This window comes from Lutra lutra, chromosome 7, assembly GCF_902655055.1.
Source record: "Lutra lutra chromosome 7, mLutLut1.2, whole genome shotgun sequence".
Lineage (NCBI taxonomy): Eukaryota > Metazoa > Chordata > Mammalia > Carnivora > Mustelidae > Lutra > Lutra lutra.
In genome coordinates, this window is record NC_062284.1 from 31,042,171 (window position 1) to 31,055,662 (window position 13,492).

At 58.2% G+C, this 13,492-nt stretch overlaps 1 protein-coding gene across 10 annotated transcripts; it reads right to left on the reverse strand.

Moving 5' to 3' along the window:
• Positions 1 to 3,469: 3,469 nt before the first annotated feature.
• On the reverse strand, positions 3,470 to 11,898 carry ISLR2 (immunoglobulin superfamily containing leucine rich repeat 2). Of its 10 annotated transcripts, none has more exons than XM_047738939.1 (4): positions 11,743 to 11,898; positions 11,316 to 11,398; positions 8,612 to 8,722; positions 4,802 to 7,218 (listed from the first exon to the last, which is right to left on the reverse strand). In XM_047738939.1, exon 4 carries the CDS (start codon positions 7,195 to 7,197, stop codon positions 4,951 to 4,953), a length of 2,247 nt encoding a protein of 748 aa, XP_047594895.1. In that variant the 5' UTR covers positions 7,198 to 7,218; positions 8,612 to 8,722; positions 11,316 to 11,398; positions 11,743 to 11,898; the 3' UTR covers positions 4,802 to 4,950. The 10 variants fall into 10 exon arrangements, with proteins under 10 accessions (XP_047594890.1, XP_047594895.1, XP_047594893.1 ...); XM_047738937.1 differs by having other exon boundaries at positions 11,316 to 11,412; XM_047738935.1 differs by having other exon boundaries at positions 8,612 to 8,734; positions 11,316 to 11,412.
• Between the last annotated feature and the right edge of the window lie 1,594 nt (positions 11,899 to 13,492).

The window sequence follows — 13,492 nt, forward strand, 5'->3', positions numbered from 1 at the left end:
AGATTTCACAATTTAGGGTCTCTACTTGGGGCCTTTCTTAGGTCCTAGTCTCTGAGGCTGGGTTTTTCGGTAGAAAATGCACGTCATGCCTGAAAGGTAAAGGCCCTCCAGTTTCTCTCAGTTTCTCAGACATCATCATTCTTTCTCTGCGGATGATGTCTCTTTGTTGGGCAGAGGCTCCTTCTTTCCCCTTGGAGTATACCATAACTGGGGCTCTGATATGAATGAATCTGGGGCAAGAACCTTGTAGCAAGATGCCATCCCCTTTCCTTTCCTTACCAAAATGTTCTGCCCTGAGATCAAGGAGGGAAAATCAAGATTAGCCTCACCTCCAAGGATTAACTGTCCAAACATTTACTGACTTGAGTAATCTTTAGAAATGTTAGCTTTACTTGTGGTTGTTATGCTAGTGTCACGGGTGGAGGGCTGCATTCCAAACACAAGATCGGGAAGCATGGGGCGGCTGGCGGGGGCGGGGTGTGGGTGTGTGTGTGTGTGTGGGGTGTGGGGGGTGTCTGTTCCAGATGCTTCTTTCTCAAAGAAGCCCTGTGTCCCTTTGTCCTTTTGTATTAATGGACTTTCCCTAACGATCTTCATGATGGTTCTCATTCCTGCCCATCTTTAGGAGACACTTGGGGGGGAGGGTGGGGCAGGGGGGCACTCCTTTCAAATCACCTTCCTGCAGACAGGTTTCCAATCTGATTCAAGGCCACATCCTGGGCATCTGGTTTCTGTAGCTCCCAGAATTACTGCTCCTGATAAATTGCTCTGAGTTCCAAGGCTACCGCTGTCATATTGCATTCTCTGAGCATTTTCCAGGTCCCCTCGATAAGTGCTTACAACACACACACACACACACACACACACACACACACACACACACGAATTCCTAACCCACTTGATTCCATTCCTTTGCCGCATCCAGCTAAGTTTTACGCAAAATACACGAGAGAGAGCTAAGCTGGCACGGGACCTGGAGACATGAAAAAAAAAAAAAATCTGCATAGAATGGAAAGCTTTACAGCCCTGGAGTAAGGGATGGAGGTGGTACACATCAGCAGACCTCTGTGGGATCTCACGGAGATGTGACCTTTATACAGCTCAACAGTCTGTTACTTGGGGGACAGAGCAAGAGTGAGCTCCCCATTGTGTAGGAAAATAGGCTTGAGCAATGGAATATAGAAAGGGGTCACAGAGACCCCCCTGGCTGAATACAGGGGACCCAACTCAAGATATCCAGAGGCCCTCACTGAACAATGGGCTGCTTATAACTAGGCCCAGTTACCAAAAAAGGCAAATTCCATAGTTACCTTACCTGCTTACCTTCCCCCTCTTAAAGATGGCCCCCGCCCACTGCCTCAGTTGCAGACAGCTGCTCCTCTGGGGTCTGCCCTCTGCTCCCTTGGTGGATTCAATAAGCGTCTGTCTACTTTGTTCTGCCTCAGGTGAATTCTTTCCCCTCCCACCCTGCCACTGACTTCCACCCAATCGTCACCCCATGTTTGGGGACCCTCATCTGATCTGGACAAACACCCCATATAGACACCACACCCAGCACTGGGTAAGCAGGATGGAGCTCCTAAAACACCTGAGGAAGGAATGACGTCTCCACTGGGCAAGGCTTCAGGGTTCCTTCCAACCCTGGGCCTTTAAGAGATTCTTCAATGAAGAAATAAGGTAGATGCAGAAAGAAAAAGAAAAGAGAAAGGAGAGAAGGGGAGGAAATGAAAGAATAAAATTTAAAAAGAGATAGGAAGGAAGGCCAGAGCCTGGAGAACATTCTGTGTACGTGCCAATCATCCATTCGCACAGAAGCTGGTAAGGGCCAGAGGGGACTGGTATCCCAGGGGACAGTCAATAGGGTGTCATGGCACCCTGGTCCTCCACCTCCAGCACCCGCCTAGTCCGGTCCTGGGAGCTGAGCCTTTGGGCCTGGCTTTGCCCTGACAGCACTAGGTTAGCTCAGCTGTGGGTGTCTGTCCATTAGGAAGGCTGGCCCAGGACAAAGGAGGGGAAGAACTCTCAGAACTCTGCCTATCTGCCTGGGGCACTCAGGGTTCTAGAGGGTCTCCAGCAAAACCCCTAATCCTTAGGGAGGACAGGAAGGATCCCTTCATTCCCCTCTCCCCCTATACCCATGACCAGAAAACTGGGTTAGGCCCAAACTGCTAAGCCCTCACCCGCCCAGCCAGGCCTCTGCCCAATGCAATCATGTGGGTGGATTCCTGAACCAGTTACAAAAATTGAGCCAGTCCCTGCCCCCTGCTCAAAGGCAGCATTTCCAAGCAAAACAAAGCTTTTATAATACAAGATGATATTTCTGAGCTGTGTCCCCAACAGTGAGGTGAGCTGCAGGGGCAAAATGGAGCTGTGACTCTCAGAAGGGACTTGTTCTCTGACACAGGTTTGCTCGTCTGAGCAGGGAACAGAGGCTCCAGCCCTGGGAAGAATCCCAGCCGCCGTCTTTGCCAGGAGACAGGCTAGGATAGGAGGCTGGGTGTTTGGACATGGGCCCAGTCCCCAGCCTGCACTGGTCCAATTAGGAAGTCTTAATACTCACTGTCAGGGTGAGGAAGAAGAAACTGGAAGCTGGAGAGTAGGGACAAAATCTCTATCTTCTCCCCTATTTTTATGCCTTTCCTCTTACACCTCCCTTCCTGGCCACTCCCTATTCTGCGGGGGGATTCAGCTGGAACTCACAGCCAACCCGACCCAAGCACCAGAAGGAGGTCAGGACCACAGCTCCCGCTCTGGCTCCTGCTATTTCCTTCCCCTGTTCTCAACACAAGAAGCCTCACTTCTAGGACGATTCAATCAACCAGATTCTACTCACCTCCACCCACCCCAAGAGACTCACAGACCTTGTCAGTTGTCCATCATTCACTGAGCACCCCCAAACACAAACACACACACACACACACACACACACGCACACGCACACGCTTGGGCATGCGCACATGCCCCTGTGAATTCCCCCACTGGCTTCTCAGAGAACAGAGGGACTGGAGTTGAAACAGAAACGAGGCAGTCTACACACACACACACACAGAGCCACACCCCATCATAGCGACTATGTCAACTCAAGGAATATTTGGCAGCTACACAACACACTCAGGCGCACCACCCCCCCACACACAGGCACCCCTGAACTGCCGTTCAGTCTGTAGGGACCACCCCACCCTCCCTGAAGCCCCTCCCACTCATTTCCAGCCAGCTCAAGCCCACGTGGTTTCGCCCCCTGCCGCCGGGAGTTGGACGCTCTAAGAAGGAGCGGGTGCCGGGTGTAAACACCTGGCAAAATCACAGGACAGTCCAAGCAACGCGAACTCACACAAAGGATCCCAATGGGAGGATCCTGGGGGCTCCCTCCTACAGCGGTTTCCTCCAGCATCCTCCAGGCTTCCTTCCTCTGTCCCCCTCCCCCCCCCCCCCCGCCACCCCACAAAGAGTCACCAAGCCCAAATCAAATCGATTGTTTTATTGACTGTTTACATACAGACGCCTTTAGAAAAGGGCGCGGGCTCCGGGGAGGGGGAGCTACTCCGCCCCGGGCCGCACTTGTGCTGCGCTTCGCGGACGGGCAAGTCCCGACGACCGAATCCACCCCCAATCCCAATCCCGACGTTTAACCTTCAAGAATAAAAAAAGGACCCCGCCCCAGTTGCCGCGCCGTGTCCACCCTCCCGCCCCCTCCCTCCCCGCCCACCTGCCTGCCCTCCCGCCCCCCTACACTACACGGTCACACTTTACAGAACACAGACTTCTCCTACAGAGCACGCTCGTCTATGACTACACGCCAGGCAAATACTGTTCTCGTGGAAGGAGGGGCGGGGCGGGGAGACGCGAGGACCCAGGGGCTTTTCTCCATCCGGATCCCGACGCACCGTCACGCGCAGGCTTTGTGCGAACCAGGGCGCAAGCCCTTGCGTGAAACCCGGCCCAGGGAGTCCGCACTAGGCTTCCTTTGCCCCCAGCGCACCTCGAACGGAGGTCTGGGCCACGTGCAGCAGCTGAACCCCAGCTGTGGAGTGCTTGAACTCCGGAAACCCCAAGTCACCCACAACGAAATTCACCCAGGACCAAGCCCACGCTCTCTGCGTTAAAAGGGAGCGCGGTTCCTCGGCGCTTTAAGCTAGGAGAGCCGGAGAGAGAAAACGGATTCCCTGTTGTACCCCCTCATACACATCCAATTTTCCCAGAGGCTGGGAAGGGGGTGTTAGCACCGGACCCGGAGCGTCGCTGTCTGAGGGAAAACAAAAACAAAACACGAAAATATGAAAATCGGAGCGCGGAGCTGAAAGGCGCCCCAGGCACCGGGCTTGGCTCCAGCTGATTAGAAGCGGATTGGGGGTGGGGGACAGAAGGGTTTGTTTCCCAGTCGCAAGGGGACTTTGAAACTAAAACTAGGGAGTTGCCACGGATTCCTGGCTTCTGGGACGTGCACCCCAGAAATGTTGGAGTAGGGGTCTAGGTGGGACCCTACAGCAAGGGACATCTGCTGCGGATCCCTGGCTGACCCCACGCCATAGCATTACCACCAGATATTTCCGTGGTCTCCTCTGTTTCCTCTGGTTCCAGAGCCTAGGGTGGGGGGTAGGCTGCAGAGCAGATATCGCAGATAACAATTAGGGTGGGAATGGAGAGGCTTGGATTCCGCTTCCCCGTCAGCGGGTGGTGCATTATAGGGAGAGAGGAGAGTGAGTAACTGTGCTTGCCGTGGAGGGGAATTGAGCCCTCAAAGACAATGATGATAATGGGTGGCTGGGAACTGGTACAGTCATCCAACTCCCCTCTCGAAGTCCCCAGTAATGAAGGTCGGGGCTGGTAAAGGGGCGGAGTAAGCGAAGGTTGCGGGTGGGGTGGTGGGCGTACATCCTGCCAGCCCTAGGCTTCTTCTCCCAGGCACCCAAGGTGGGGGATGGGAATGGGCAGGCCGGTGGGGCTGGGGGTTCAACCTGCCGTCTGCCTGTAATTGCCATTAATTTCCTGGGCGATGTTGACTGCCTCGGCGCCCAGGGGCAGCCGATCACTGTACTCAGAGCCCGCCTCGAACTCCTCTTGGTTGGCCTTGGACTGGGACTCCACCAAAGAGCAGGCCGCCAGACTCTCCTCCCTCTGCAGGTCCCCACCTGGGTCCCCTTGCTCCGCGTCTTCGTCGAGGCTCTCCCCAGGAGCCTCTTCTGGCTCCACGACGTCTGCCTCGCCGCCTGCCTGGTAGCTTTTCTCGGACTCGAGGTAGGAGGCACGTGGGTCGAAGTCAGCGGCGATGCGTTTCTCCATGGGATCAGGGGCCTGTGGCCGCAGTATAAGACGATAGGGTTTACCGGGGTGTTTGGCCAAAAGGTGGCAGCAGGCGGCGCCCAGCAGGGGCACGGTGGCCAGCACCAGCAGGAATACGCTCACGGCCACGATAACCAGCAGCGAGGGCAATTCCTTCTTGGTGGCAAACACCACTTGCACGTGGCAAGCCTCCCCGGCTAGCGCCAAACACACTGAATAGTTAGTACCAGGCCGCAGGCCTCGGAACCAATAGGCGTTGACGCCCTCCTCCACGCGCGACCACTGCACTGCTGCGCCACCCCCCGCTGGGCACAAGTAGAGCAAGCGCAGCGGCCGCCGCCCCGGCCGCCCGGCAGCCCCAGCCCCGCCGGGCCCAGATCCCCAGCGCGCCGCCAGCGGCGTCAGCTGCACCCGAGCCTCGCGCTCCGCCACGTCCAGCGCGATGACGCCCAGCTCAAAGACGTGCTGCTTGAGCTCTGCGCTCTGGTTGAATGCGTGGTTGGACACGTACCGCGAGGGGTCCCCGTGGCCACAGCGTTGCTCCTCCGCCGGATCCGAAGAGATCTGGTCTTCTGCTTCCTCTCCCTCACCTGCCTCCTCCTCCTCCTGCTCCGGCCCCGCCTCCGTTTCCCCGAGGATGCTAACCCGGGCTAGGCCTTGGCCTTTGATTTTGCCCTCGGGCTTGGAGGGTAGAACGCTGTTGCCCCGGCCTTTAGCTGTGGACTTGCGTTCAGAAGTAGGGGCCTGCCCTTCAGAGTCTCCCCCAGCGCCAGGAGCGTGCTTTGGGGGCCCAGCAGCCGCCACTGCCACGCGTAGTGAGGTGGAGTTGGCCCCCAGCTCATTGTGGGCTCGGCAGGTGTAGATGCCTGCTTCCTTGGCACTCAGGAGGGGCACCAACAGGGAACCGTTTGTGAGGGCCAGGAAACGTGGGTTGGCTGGGGGCGCGGGCCAAGCGGGTGCTGGAGTCGGGGTTGGGGCCTCCGTCTGCGTGGGCCCATCCCCATCTCCTTCCTCCTCCCCGTCATCGGTCCCATCTGCGTTGTCCTCCCCGCTCAGGACGGGAGGCTCTAAGACTATGGTGCCACCCGGGATCTGAAGTTGCCATTGCAGGCGGGGTGTGGGATGTCCTTCAGCTACGCAGTGTAGCATGAGCGCCAGGCCGGCGGGCAAGGGGCTGCCCGGTGCCTCGGGCGGGGGCTCAGCACTCAGACGCACGCTGGGTGGTACACAGGACAGGGCGGGAAGGCGGTGCACCGGCACCCCCTGCAGCGCGGGAGGCGAGGCACACGCAATGGAGTCGGGCTCTGGTAAGGAGACCCTGGTGCTTGCGGCCCAGGCCTGCAGCCACACAAGGCTGCAACCGCAGTGGAAGGGGTTGTGATAGAGTTGCAGATGGGACAGTGCGCTTAACGCGTCGAAGGTGCCAGGAGCCAGGGTACGCAGCCGGTTGTTGTTGATGCGCAGGGAGCGCAGGTCGGGCAGCGCACCGAGCGCATCCCGGGGCAGTGAGCCCAAACGATTGTGGTTCATTTTGAGCAGCTGCAGCGCACTCAGGTTACGAAGGTCGCTCCACGGGAAGCTGGATATGAGGTTGTGGCTTAGGTCGAGGTTCTTGAGCTGGCTCAGCACTGCCAGGGCGCCGGGCTCCACCGTGCGCACCTCATTGTGCGCTAGCCACAACGACGTGACTTGCGTGACGTCGGCGAAGGCCCCGCGCCGCAGCACGGTGATCTTGTTGGCCGACAGACTCAGCGTGGTCACGTTGGCCGGCAGTCCTTCCGGCACCTCGCGCAACTCCTTGTAGGCGCAGTCGGCGAATTGGTGTGCGTACTTGTCCACGCAGGCGCACGGCTCTGGGCATGCTCCGGCCACTCCTAGCAGAGCCCAGGCCAGCCACAGAGCCCGCAGGGGCACCATCGCGGATCCTGCGGATGGAAGCTGGGGAAAGAGGGGAGAAGGTGACTTATGAGATCCAGCCTCCCTCTCCCTATTAAGCTCTGCCTCCGCAAACCCGTCTGGGGCAGACCTTCTCCTCTGTGCCCAAGAGTCTCTCTTGGACACGAGTGGGGGCGCAATAAAAGTCTCAGGATTCAATGTATGCTCTCTCTCTGGCCCTGACTTCCTTTTCTAGCGGACTTGTGCCTCGACCCCTACCCCCCACTCCCACCTACCCATTCAGTCTGGCACTCCAGAGACTCAGCCGCTCCCCTGTCTGCTCTGGGCTCTGCCCTGACCCTCAGGTGTGTTTCTAAGCCTTCGTTTAACTCCGTGACAAGGGTACACAGAAAAAGTATTTCTGTCTATGGCCTGTTGTCTTTCCTCAAGCTCTTTGTCCCACTCACCGCATTCGCACACGCGCCCATACATTCACACAACAACACAAACACAGCCTGGGCACCGCCATCAAACTTGCAACTTCTGCAGGGGTTTAGAGGTTCACAGCACATTTTCTAGCACACAAACACAAGGACACCCAGACATGGACAAACTATACCCTGGAGACCTCATTGTTCTTTCAGCTGAACCTAGCATCCGGACAGGGTTCTCCGTCGTGGTGCTTTCCTGTTCATTGTGTGAGCTGACAGACACAAGGACACAAGTCCTCAAACGAACCCACCCGCACACAGGCAGCACAGGCGTTCGCTTGCGCATGCACAAAAGCCCTCCACTGAGACCGAAATCCCAGCGGATAGAGAACTTGAGGTGGGAGGGAGGCGGGACCGGGGGCAGTAGGCTCCCAGCCACCCATCCCCCACATACTGAAGCAGCCTGCCCTGGGCTGCAACTCCCTCGAGGGGAGAACCAAGGTTGCTGTGTCAACTTCTGTCTGAGGAAGGAGGTCCTTCCCCATGCATGGACCTGGAGCATTGAGGAGGATGTCACTGAAGATTCAAAGAATCACACCTCCCATCACGGAGGAGCCCTGGCAGCTCCCAGAGGGTATAGGAGTCCCCAAAAGACAGGTCGTCGTGCAGGATTCTGTCCCTTTTCTACAGCTCCACGAAGCCTAGCACACCTCAACCCCGCCCCCCCCCCCCCCCCCCCCCCCCCCCCCCCCCCCCCCCCCGCCCCATAAAACCTTATACCCAGCCATACAAACGCGCTTTCGCGGAGACTTCCCGCTGCTCCCACCTAGAACTCCCTGCAGGTTGGGCAGAGCCCCTCCCACAAGCCCATCTTTGGGAACCCGGGTTCCCTCACGCTGCCTTTGCTCCCGGGGGAGGGCCCTTCCCCACCCCTCCGTGCCCCCCCCATAGCTCCAGCGGGTTATGGTACCCCAGATGGGTACCATAACCCTGGGTTGAGGTTGTGGGGCGGTCCCGCGGCTTACCCGCTGCTCGCTGACTCTTCGCGCACTGCCCTCGGGCTGCAGCCCCTTCTCCAGACTTGAGGTCTCCGAGCCAGGACAGTGCCCAAGGGCGCTTTCCACATCTGTTGCTGGCTGTGGAAAAGACTGGGAGGGGCAGAGAAAGGGACAGGTAAGTATGGGGACCTCCCTAGCCCTGAGGTCCCGCTTCAGCTTTTCCTTCCGCGTCTGTTCCCCCCACGTCTGGCTGGCTGCAGACTGAAGAGAGTCCGCGCGCGCTCCCGGTGCGGCAGGGACGCGCACAGCCTCTCCCACCTCCCGCATCATCCACATTTGTTAAAGCCGTAGAGGCTCTCCCCGAGGCTGAGACACGTTGGGCTCAAGGGGCGCCCCCCACACTCATCGCCCTCATCTGAGCTCTTCCCAGTTCAATGCACACCCATGCCCCACGTCCCTCCGCATTTACACATCTGCAGACGTTGTCACTATGCCTAATCACATCGCCATCCTCCCCCCACCACGTTCAAACACATTGATACAGACACACACAGACCTTCACACCTTCCGCACAGTTGACCTTCACATGGTAGAATTATCCATCATCATGTAATAATTACCGAGTCAATGTGTTGAGGCCTCCTGATGTTCACACACATTTTCAAAGGCACACCTTCACTCGGGACACTCACCATTCTCTCCCTCCCGTGCACACACACACTTTCACGCTACACTCACCCTCACACGCGGGTCCCGCCAGGGCCGGGGAGCTTCGCTGCTAATTGAAAGAGAGCCGCTTTTACGCCCCGCAACACGTGAGACAAACCATCTTTAAGGAATTTGGGGGAAGGAAAAGCGCACGACTGAAGGGGGGGGGGCGTGTCTTTGCCTTTAAACTCTTTTTGCAAATGCCGGCTGTGGCACAGACAGACCTGAAGTAGGACCTGCTGCGCTGTGCGCAGCCGGGCTCCCGCGAACCCTTCCTTCCCGCACCCCCCTCCCCACTACCAGCCTCCTCCCCGAAGCCACGTTCAACACGATGCATAATTGATAGTGTTAGCAGAGCGTCTCACCCTCCCTGCTATTTTTGCTAGGATCTGGGTAGATGGTCTCCCCCGCCCCCCGCCAGTCCAACCCGAAGAGAGGCGAGCGCACGACCCCGCCAGGAGCCTGGGAAAGAAACGCCTGGACCCCAGCCCACCGCCGCCCTGGCCAGCTTAAGCCATACTCTTTTAAGTCTCGTTTTTTGTTTTTTGTTTTTGTTTTTGTTTCGTAGCTAAACCAGCGCTTGAAGCCCACAGCCCAGTGAGCCGCCTGTGCGCGTTCCCGGGTGCGGTGGGTGCGCCTCCCCAGTGGGACAGCCTGGGCACACCCAAGTGTCTCACCCTCGGATCTTGCCAGCTCCGGGAAAATGGGGCCCCGGGGCTGCGGCAGACAACAGCACAGGGATGGTTACAAAACGTCAGCTCCTCCAGAGCAGTGTGGGCTGGGAACTTAAGGCCGGAGCATCTCTCTCACTGTCCCTCCCTCGCCAACGCCTTCACAGCCTCACCAGCAAACACACCGTCAACCCCACACACTTAGCCCCCAGAGCCTCCGCGGCCCGCCACCGCCAGCATGTCTCACACCCTTACACAACAGCCGGCCTCGGCAGATTCGAATACTCGCTGTTCCCGACTCCTGCTCCCTGTCTCTGGCGAAACCCCGACATTTCTTTAAGCGGCGAGGAGGTGGAGGCACAGGAATGTCGAGGCATTTGGCTAAAACTCTCCTTCACTGCCCATTGCAGCCCCAGAGACAGAGTTGCCCGCCAGAATCCAGAAGGGGATACTGGCTCCGGGAGACACCCCCCCCCCCAGCCTCCTCCCTTCCCCCGTCCTTTCCGTAGACATAGAGCTCTCTCGGGGCACGCGCAGCCCCCAAGCCCCCCCCCCCCCAAGGGGCTGGGGTGGGGGGGTTTCTCTGGCCGGTGGGTCGATGGCCCGGGTTTGGGGCCTCTGCGGAGATCAATCTTCCGATTTGAGTGTTGAGCATTTTAATGAGCTGGGGAAGTGGGGAAGAGAGACGGACGGAGAGCGCTGTAGCTGAAGAGACTATCCGACTCATTCCGAGGATCTTTTGTAAATTAAATATGAACCGACCTGCGCTCGCACGCTCTGCATCCCTCCCTCTCTCTTACTCCTGCGGTCGCTGCAGGCGGCCCAACCGGCTGGGACCAGCACCTTTCTTTCCTTCCGACCAGAATTGAGAACCCAGAACTTCACTCCACCTGCCTGGGCCTGTGGTCCCCACAGACGAACTGGGGGAGGGGGCACAGGGACGCCCTGAGAGGGATGGTGTCTTCAAGGAGGGTGGAACGCTGAGAGCACCTCGACTCTGCAGTGGGACAGCGCAAGCAGCCCCCTAGTCTGCGAATGAGTCCCTGAGGCTGGGCCAGGGAGTGGCGCGGTCGGCCGGTCTGGTATAGCCTCTTTGTCCGCGGAGCAAGGTCGAGGGGCGGGGAGGGGGGTGCGTAATGAGAACGCTGGGTGGGGGGGCGTTTCCGCGAGTCTTGGTCCTGGAAGAGGGGTCTGGGAGGTGAGGGACCAGTTGCAAGGATGGACAGTCAGGTCCCGGGTCGTCGGTCCTGGAGACTTCCCTGGGCGCCGGGGAGGGGCGCCGGCCAGAGAGGCTGGGACCGAGGCTCCGGCGGGGAGGCGCACAGCTTGTGGACCCTCCACCCAGTTTTCACCTTTTTTCTGGTTCTTTTTGCCGTCGTCTTGGAGGCGGAAAGGTAGGCAGGCGGGCGAGGGACAACTTGGAAGCGCTGATGTACTAGAAGACAGAGGCTGGGGAGTAGAAGGGAGAATGGGCTCGCTCATTCTCCGCGGAGATCTTCCCAGGCCCGCCGGGACCCGCCCCGCCAGCGTCCCGGGAACCTCCCGGGCCCGCGGGCCAAGTAAGACCCCTTTTCCTAAGCTCACTTGCCGGGAATGCAGAAGCCTGGGGAATTCGGCAGGGACACAGGGCTCCCGGGGCCAGGACGGAGACTAAGGATGTGGTGGCCACCCAGACGAGAGCTCAGACTCCCAGGGGTCCCTGCGACACCCGCCCACTCTCCAGCAAGCGCTTTTGTTCCCCCAGCCGGCCCCGGGGGGTGTGGGGAAGACAACCCTTACCCCCGCCTTCGACCCCGGAGCGCCCAGTGCCTGCCCTGGCAGAGTCCGCCGAGGCCTGGGATGGGGGCCACGACTCCAGGATCAGCCTCCGGGCTCAGCTGGGAGAGCACCGCACGTTTCGCCCCGCGCCGCCAGGGCGCGCAGGAGCAGGTCTGATGTCTATAATGTTAATAACGGTACAGTTACTGAGGGGCTGGGGAGCCGAGAGTGAACACACCACCCCCGCCGCCGCCCACGTCTTTGATCGTTAAAGAAACAGGCACCTAATCAGGTGCGTTGCCGTAGGTGAGGGAAGAAAAGAGATTCAAGGTTCTAAGCTGCCAGAGTTGGAGGGAGAAGGGGGTGTCCCAGAATCGGAATCTGGGGAATCCGGACTCAGACTTTTTGACCAGGCTGGGGTCCAGAACTTAGGCAGACGCAGGAGCCGAGGGCTGTGACTCCGGGCAGATTTTTGCGGACTGACTTTTAACTTCGACTTCTACGACCCGAACGGTCTGGAGGTTGGGGCGGGTGGAAACCCAGTGGACCCTCGCAGTCGTTCCCGCGGCTGTGTGGACGGACTCAAGGTTTCGGTCCAAGGCCTGGTTCGTGAGCGCCCCCTGCTGGACACCGCTTGTCGGGCGCTGAGGCTGGGGCAATGGTAGCCGGAGGCTGGAGCGCCGCCCTAAGCCCTGCGCTGTCCCTGTTCCGAGGTCCAGCAGGTTGGGGGCCGCTTACCCAAGGCACAGGACCTTTCCTTCTCACGCCACCCAGTCTGCGTCCCAGGAATCTGCAACTTCCTCTCCTTTGCCCAACACCGCCACAGCCCCCGCTTCGCACCCCATTGTGTTCCCTGCACTCAGGGCACAATAGTCACCCTCAGAATGCCGGCTGAACGAATAGACCCTCCTGGGAGGAAACCTTCCTGTGTGCCTTCCCCAACAACCCCCCCCCCCCCCCCCCCGCCCCATCCCGGGCGGGGTGAGCGCTTTCTCTTTGAGACCTGTAGGAGGGTTCTAGAACACAGCCCTTAAGTCTTCTGATTTTGTCAGGTACCTAAAATGTCGAGATCTTGAAAAAGAAAATCTGTTGGCTCTAAGGTGGGGAAAAAAAAAACCCTGCGAGATCGGAAGTCATAGATGCTTAATGAAAAGTTCCCGACATACAACATTGTGCGAATCAGTTGGCGACTGGCACGCGGGTGATTTCAGGATGTGGGAAGGGCCTCGGAAAGTCATTAGATGGGCATCAGATTCTCAATGCTTGGCAGCGCTCAGGAGATCCTTCCGGCAGCTGCACTCCCGCAAGATCTCTGTAACACTCACGGCTCCCATCTTGCAGCTCTGCACTTTGTTCCCCTACCTCCCAACACACCTTCATAGCGTTCCCACCTCTCTCCCTAAGAAGCTGCTTTCTTTTCTAATTTCCAGCAGAAAGCTCACCCTTCTGGGAAGCCAGTGCCAGTTTATGATAGTACCCCCACCCTAACCCGTCCATCTTTCCCTCCCCTCGTACACACTCAATGGAGTGTTTAGGAGGAAGGGTTTTAGCATCAGACTCCACCAGGTACTAGCTGTGTGACCTTGGCCAAGTTATTTAACCTTTCTGTGCCTCAGGGAGAAAAAGATCATAAATAAGAATATCTATTTTATCAGGTTGCTGTGAGGATTCAGTGAGTCAATGCATGCAAAGCACCCAGTACTTGGCACTTAGTGCTCAGAAAGGAATTATTATTATTATTATTATTTAAAAGATTTTATTTATTTATTTA

Bases quoted from the DNA above. Each gene is read 5' to 3' on its own strand.
- ISLR2 (XM_047738931.1), bottom strand. From the start codon at position 8,920: ATGTGGATGATGCGGGAGGTGGGAGAGGCTGTGCGCGTCCCTGCCGCA. The intron at 7,219-8,611 runs GTAAGCCGCGGG...CTCTTTCCCCAG, and splicing joins GAAGAGTCAGCGAGCAGCGG to CTTCCATCCGCAGGATCCGC.